This window comes from Myotis nattereri, assembly GCF_964212035.1.
Source record: "Myotis nattereri genome assembly, chromosome: Y".
NCBI lineage: Eukaryota > Metazoa > Chordata > Mammalia > Chiroptera > Vespertilionidae > Myotis > Myotis nattereri.
The window spans coordinates 1,578,564-1,586,242 of NC_138094.1; the positions used below are offsets into that span (position 1 = coordinate 1,578,564).

General features: G+C 46.6%; 2 protein-coding genes across 2 annotated transcripts; both read left to right on the top strand.

Annotated features, from left to right (window-relative positions):
• Window positions 1-2,252: 2,252 nt before the first annotated feature.
• LOC308512283 (protein p13 MTCP-1-like) lies at window positions 2,253-2,591 on the top strand (the record flags this gene model as incomplete). The annotated part of the gene is made up of 1 exon (XM_081082077.1): window positions 2,253-2,591. One exon carries the CDS (start codon window positions 2,253-2,255, stop codon window positions 2,589-2,591), a length of 339 nt encoding a protein of 112 aa, XP_080938203.1.
• A 4,476-nt stretch (window positions 2,592-7,067) lies between these two features.
• Window positions 7,068-7,406, top strand: LOC308512284 (protein p13 MTCP-1-like; the record flags this gene model as incomplete). The annotated part of the gene is made up of 1 exon (XM_081082078.1): window positions 7,068-7,406. One exon carries the CDS (start codon window positions 7,068-7,070, stop codon window positions 7,404-7,406), a length of 339 nt encoding a protein of 112 aa, XP_080938204.1.
• Window positions 7,407-7,679: the final 273 nt, after the last annotated feature.

Below are 7,679 nucleotides of genomic sequence, written 5' to 3' on the forward strand. Positions count from 1 at the left end.
GACCTTCACAGTTCTGGGAGATTTGATGTCCTTCAACCTTAGACCCAGGAGGACAAAAGCTAGGATGACACACAACGGACCGTCACCTGACAACTTGCAAGATCCTTATCAGATTGGACTGTGCCTTCTGGCACATAGAGAACATCTCCAGCCCCACCTCCTGACCTTTTTGCTCTGTTTGGCCTCTCCTTCCTAATAAAAGTCTCTGCCTGCACTGAGATGTACAGATGAGTTTTGGGACGAGCTTCCCCCATCTTCTCATGCTGCCGGCACCTGAATAAACCTCTTTCCTTCCTGACGACCACCTGTCTCCGGGACTCGTTTCTGCGGTGTGAATCAGTGGTACCTGGTTTTTCTGGACACATTCCTGGCACATGGACTCCTGGGAATATGGGTATCATGGTCATGTCCTTTCTTCTGCAGGTGACAGGGGGAAGGAGATACTGGTCACAGAGGAAAGGAGCGAAGAACGGTGCTTTGCTTTCAGAGCAAGAAGAACAGGTAAGAAAGAGGTGGATGGGAGGAGGAGGAGGAAGGATTGGTGATGGAGTCTGTTCTGAGTGAGGTATTTGGGCTTTGTTGACTGAAGTGAGTTTAGCGGCAAAACCATACTGCTCTTGCCAAGAGCATGGCTGTTGTTGTGATGTTATGAGAACTCAGGAATCCTACTTGCTCTTTCACCTGTCACTTTGCTTCCAGTTCACCCAATCAGCTATCCCAGTGTCTGTCTGTCCCTAAATATTTTGGTCTTGCCTCTCTCACCAGCACTTGAGAAGCAAGACGGCTGTTAAGAAGCCCACCTGGACGCTGACGTTAGTATTGATCCTCTGCCAGCTGTTAAAGGTAAAGCATATTATTTGCATAGTATTTCCATGGGATGGGTTGTTCTATGGTTTGTGAGTTTTCTCTGAGATGATCATAAAGAAGGTGGTGGTGTCAGGACAAAAAGAAAAGTTGAACCATCCTAATAGTTTTAATTAAGAAAAAAAGAAAAGAAAGGTAAGGAAATGAAATGTGCCCGGCTGGCATGGCTCAGTTGTTTAGCTCAAACCTAGGAACCAGGAGATTCAATTTGATTCCCAGTCATGGCACATGCCCGGGTTACACTCTTGATCCCCAGTAGGGGGCATGAGGAGGTAACCAATCCGTGATTCTCTGTCATCGTTGACCTGTCTTTTTCTCTCCCTCTCCCTCCCTCTCTGAAATCTGTAAAACTATATAAAAAAAAATGAAAGAATCTTCATGGCACAGTAAAGTAGAGCATTGAGTGAATCCTATGTAATAAAAGGCAAATATGCAAATCAAACACATGGCAGAACGACTGGTCGCTATGACACGCACTGACCAGCGAGAGCAGATGCTCATGTCAGGAGCTGTCCACCAGTGGTCAGGGCACTCCCACAAGGGGATTGCCGCTTAGCCAAAAGCCAGGCTCACAGCTGGCAAGCACAGGGGTTTATAGCAGCCTCCACGGGAGCACTAAAGCTAGCCTAAGCCGTCAGTTGGACATCCTTCAAGGGTTCCCGAACTGGGAGAGGCCCCAGGGTTGACTGAAGGACCTTCCACAGTGCATAGATTTTTGGGCAATGAACCTCTAGTAATATTATAACTGTGTATGGTGTCAGATGGGTATGGGATTAATTGCATGATTTCTTGGTCCATTATATAATGTCTAATCATTGGGGTGTAACCCTGAAATGAACCTAAGGTTATATGTCAACTGTCATTTAAAATATATATATATATTATTGATTTTTTACAGAGAGGAAGGGAGAGAGATAGAGAGTTAGAAACATCGATGAGAAAGAAACATCCATCAGCTGCCTCTTGGACATCTCCTACTGGGGATGTAACCGCAACCCAGGTACATGCCCTTGACTGGAATCGAACCTGGGAATTTTCAGTCCGCAGGCCAACACTCTATCCACTGAGCCAAACCGGTTTCGGCTAAAATATGTTTTAAAAGTTCTATAGGACCATGTTCCCTTCACAGAATCATATTTTACTTCAAGTAGGTTTTGTACAGGTTGTTCGAGAAGAGAGATCTAAAGCTAAAAAGAAAGAAAAGTTGAGATTTATAAATTTGCAAAATAAACCAAAGGCAACCACAAACACAACCGTGAAAACCATAAAGATAAAAGCCGAGGTAAAATATGTTTGGAGACTCAATCCCCTGTATTTCAATGCCAGGAACAAAGTAGCGAGAGGCTTTGAGTAGCTGTGGCTGTTGCTCCTTGGACCACGGAGGGGTCATGGCCGAGCTCCCGTTGAAGGTGCACCTCAACTCGCATCCCTTTAGCCTGAGGATCCATGGGCACTCGGTGTATGTGGACGAGTACCAGCGCACATGGCTGCATCACGTCATAAACAGAAGAGGTGTCCTGCAAGTACGGTTGCGCCAGGAAAACATCCCCAGTGAGGATATCGGACTAATCACCATCCCGCTGACCTCAAGCAGCATGCCTTGCATGTGGAGGCTCCACCCTGTAGGCCACTACATGGACCACAGGAGCAGGTTCTGGCGCATCGTGCATCATGTCAAGCAGAATGGCGTGGAGGAAATGATCCTTGAGCTGATGGAAGACGCATAGGGCATGTGCTGGGGTCCCTGGCTCTTGTCAACCTGAGCCCCAATCCGGCTGGCCTGCCGGTGGGACGTGTATAGCTCTGGTCACATTTTTAATAAGCTCTTTTGTTCTATCTGCCACCCCCTTGGTGCGAGAGCATCTCTCTCTCTCTCTCTCTCTATCACTATCTCTCACTCTCTCTCTCTCTCTCTCCCTCTCCCCCTCTCTCTCTCTCTTTCTGCTTGTTCTTCTTCTTGTTCTTCTTCTTGATCTTCTTCTTCTCCTTTCTCTCTCTCTCTCTGTCTCTCTGCCTCTCTCTCAAATCAATAAAAGCATTTTGAGTCAAGCTGGTGTTTCTCAGTGGCTGTGGCATGACTTTTGAACCCGGAGGTCACGGTTCAACTGCTGGTTAATGCACAGACAAGATTTAACCAATGAGCCCTAGCTTGTTTGGCTCAGTGGATAGAGGGTTGGACTGTGCACTCTGTAAGGTCCCAGGTTCGATTCTGGTCAAGGGCACAAGCTCTGCTTGTTGACTCAATCCCCAGTAGGGCGTGTGCAGGAGGCACCCAATGTATGATTCCCTCTCATCACTGATGTTTCTCGCTCCCTTCCTGTATGAAATCAATCCTATATAATGAAAGCCCAATATGCTAAGTGTCCAGTCTACCGGTCATCTGTTCAACCATGAAAGCTTAACATGAAAATGATATACTGAGGTTGCTCAACTGCTCGCTATGACATGCATTGACCCCCAGGAAGCAGACATTCAGACTGGTAGGTTACCTTGCTGCTGGGGTCTGCCTGATCCGGACTGAGTGAGAAGGGCTGGACACACCCTGGAGCCCTCCTATGGTTATGACCCAGCTGGCCAACCTCCCTCATCCCACCCCGGCCCTGATCGTGCACCGGTGGGATCCCTTGGCCTAGCCTGTGCTCTCTCGTAGTCTGGCACCACTAGGGCGATGTCAGAGAGCCAGTTTCAGCCGATCCCCGCAGGCCAGGAATAGGGACCACACTGGTGCATGAATTCGTGGACCGGGCCTCTAGTAAAAACATATTAAACAGAGAAACACAAAGAAAAAGACCTTAAGCCTGAAACTATTAGCCCAGCCCGGGTAGACAAGGCTCAAAGATATCACTGGATATAGTTTTCATTTCAGTGACCAGGGTACTCATTTTTCCATCTCCTGAGGTTCGTCAACCCATACTACCCTCTCCAAAAAAAGAACGGATGTTTGGGGGATTCCGGGTGTTTTATGCTGATCATCTCTTTCCTTTGAGGAATTAGGAGGGATGCCAGGGCTACTCTCCTGAAGGCTTGAACCAGCTCTGTGTATGGCTTTAGCATCTAGCTCTGGATGCATATGGATTTTTAGTTGTGTTTAGCACTAAACAGCCCCAAAGAAAGCCCAGCGATCATAAAATTGATCTAGCATCGCACCAGAGAGAGGCGGCTGGAGTAGGAGCTGGAGGGAGCCCCAGAAATCAATTTCAGGGCATCCATGGTTGCATTAAAGAGACCACTGACTGCTGATTAAATTCTCCTCTTGGACGAAAATGTTTGGAAATGACCATTAAGACTTTTAAGGCTGAGGAGGAGGGAGCGTGAGGGATGTGTTTCTAAGGTGTGATTCTCATATTCAAAATACTGCACTTCCGGCCCGGCCAGCGTTGCTCAATGGTTGAGCGTTGACCTATCAAGAAGGAGGTCATGGATCGATTCCTGGTCAAGGGCACATATCTGGTTGCGGGCTCAATCACCAGTAGGGTGTGTGCGGGGGGCGGCAGATCCATGATTCTCTCTCATCGTGGATGTTTCTCTCCCTCTCCCTTTTCCTTTCTCTCTGAATCAATAAAAACATTTAAAAAAATATTGAGCAAGTGTTTCATTTGAATAAATGCACATTGTTTTAAAATGGTTTATTATTTTTTCTGTTTAACATACCAGGTGGATATTGATTTAAAGTGGACGACCGACCGAGCTGGTTTCATTCAGTGGATAGAGCGTCGGCCTTTTTTTTCAAATATATTTTTATTGATTTCAAAGAGAAAGGTAGAGGGAGACAGTTAGAAAGATCCATGAAGAGAGAATCATGGATCGGCCGCCTCTTCCAAGTCCCTCACTGGGGATCAAGTCCACAACCTGGGCATGTTCCCTTGATCAGGAATCAAACCTGGGACCCTTCAGTAGGAAGGCTGACACTCTATCCACTGAGCCAAACCGGCCATGGACTATTTGACTTTTTCAAACGGTGGAAACGCCTTGAAGAAGAACGAAGCATCACAGCTTTCCTGTCACAGTGGGAATTACAACTCACGTCACCATACTTTCCACATTGTTCCTGTAAATGCAGACTCTGACTAATAACGAAGCATGTAGATAAACAACATGTTTGTATAAGAATCCTAGGAACAAATTTTACAAGGTATGAACTCTGAACTTCCCAGTTCTGAAAGATTTGATGACCTGCAACCTTAGAACCAGGAGGACAAAGGCTAGGATGACGCACACTGGACCGACACCTGACCACTTGCAAGATCCTTATCAGATTTTACTGTGCCTGTCGTCACGTAGAGAACTTCTCAAGCCCCGCCCCCTGATCTTTTGCTCTGTGTGGCCTCTCCCTCCTTATAAAAGGCTCTGCCTGCACTGAGATGTGCAGGTGGGTTTTGGGAATAGCATCCTCCATCTTCTCAGGTTGCCAGCAAATGAAGAAACCTCTTTCCTTCCTCACCACCACCTGTCTCCAGGGACTGGTTTCTGGGGTGTGAGTCAGGGGAACCTTCTTTTTTCTGGACACATTCCTGGTACATGGACTCCTGGGAATGTGTGTATCATGATCATGTTCTTTCTTCTGGAGGTGACAGGGAGAAGCAGAGAACGGTCACAGAGGAAAGGAGCAAAGAACAGTGCTTTGCCTTCAGAGCAAGAAGAACAGGCAAGAAAAAGGTGGATGGGAGAAGGAGGAGGAAGGGTTGGAGTTGAGTCTGATCTGAGGGAGGAATTTGGATTTTGTGGACTGAAGTGAGTTTAGCAGCAAAACCATACAGCTCTTGCCAAGAGCATGGCTGAGGTTTGGGGAAGGGAGAGATCATTCTATAAGTGATGTTATGAGACCTTAGGAATCCTACATGCTTTTTAACCTGTCTCTGTGCTTCCTGTTTCCCCGATCAGCTATCCCAGGTATCTGTCTGTCCCTGAATATATTGGTGTTGCCTCTCTCACCAGCACTTGAGAAGCAAGGCCGCTGTTAAGAAGCCCTCCTGGATGCAGACATTAGCTTTGTTTCTCTGCCAGCTGTTAAAGGTAAAGCATATTTTTTCCATATTATTTGCATGGCGTGGCTTGTTCTATGGTTTTGAGTTCCCTCTTAGATGATCAGAAAGAAGTTGGTGGTGTGAGGACAAAAAGAAGAGTTGAACCAACTACAAAGTTTTAATTAAGAAAAAATGAAAAGGAAAGGAAAGGAAAGAAAAGAGCCCGGTTGGCATGGCTCAGTTTTTTAGTTTAAACCAATGACATAGAGATGTGGATTCGATGCCCAGTCATGGCACATGCCCGGGTTACACTCTTGATCCCCAGTAGGGGGCATGCAGGAGGCAACCAATCCGTGATTCTCCGTCATCAGTGATCTTTCTTGCTCTCCCTCCCTTTCTCTCTGAAATCAGTAAAACTATATGTAAAAAATGAAAGAATGGTCATGGAACAGTAAAGTACAGCATTGAGTCCATGCAATTGTATATAATAAAAGGCTAATATGCAAATCGACCAAACAGCAAAATGACTGTTTGCTATGACACACACTGACCACTGGGGGAAGATGCTCATGAGAATAGCTGTCCACCGGTGGTCAGTGCACTCCCTCAGGGAGAGCACCGTTCATCCAAAAGCCAGGCTCACAGGTGCCGAGCACAGAGGAGTGGTGGGAGCCTCAATGGCAGCACTATAGCGGGCCTAAACTGTCAGCTGGACATCCCTCAAGGGGTCCTGGACTGCGAGAGGTTGAAGGGTTGGCTGAGCGACCACCGTGAGTGCATAAATTTTGTGCACTGAGACTCTAGTACTGTTATAATAACTCTGTATGGTGTCAGATGGGTATGGGATTAATTCCATGATTTCTAAGTCCATTATATAATGTCTAAGCATTGGGGTGTACCCCTGAAATGAACCTAAGGTTCTACGTTCACTGTCATTTAAAAAAAATTTTAAAATTTCATAGGACCATGTTACCTTCATGGAGTCATATTTTACCTTACGTACTTTTTGTACAGTCTGTTTGAGAAAGAGCTCTAAAACTGAAAAGAAAGAAAAGTTGAGATTTATAAATTTGCAAAATAAACCAAAGGCAACCACAAACACAACCATAAAAACCATAAAGATAAAAGCTGAGGTAAAATGCATTTGTAGACCCCATCCCCTGTCTTTCGATAGCAGGACCGAACTAGCGAGAGGCTCTTAGAAGCTGTGGCTGTTGCTCCTTGGACCACGGAGGGGTCATGGCTGAGCTTCCATCGATCGAGCACCTCACATCGCACCCCAGCCTCCTGAGTATTCGTGGGCCCTCGGTTTATGAGGACCAGAACCAGCGCACATGGCTGCATCACGTCATGGACACAGGAGGTCACCTTCAAGTACAGTTGTGCCAGGTCGACTACCCCAGTGAGCAAAACGGACACCTCAGCAGCCCACTGACTTCGAGCACCATGCCTTTGTGGTGGGCGCTCCACCTTCACAGCATGTACCTGGACTCCATGGACCGATTCTGGCATATTGTGCACCACGTCAAGAAGGATGACATGGAGGAAATGATCCTTGAGCTGATAGACGACGCTTAAGACATGTGATGGGGTCCCTGACTCTTGTCAACATGAGACCCAGTCCTGCTGGCCCACTGGTGGGACGTGTATAGTTCTGTTCACCTTTTTAATAAGCTCTGTTGTTGTATCTGCCACCCCATGGGTGCGAGGGCACATTGATCTCTCTCTCTCTCTCTCTCTCTCTCTCTCTCTCTCTCTCTCTCTCTCTTTCTTCTTCTTCTTCTTCTTCTCCTTCTTCTTCTTCTTCTCCTTCTTCTTCTTCTTCTTCTTCTTCTTCTTCTTCTTCTTCTT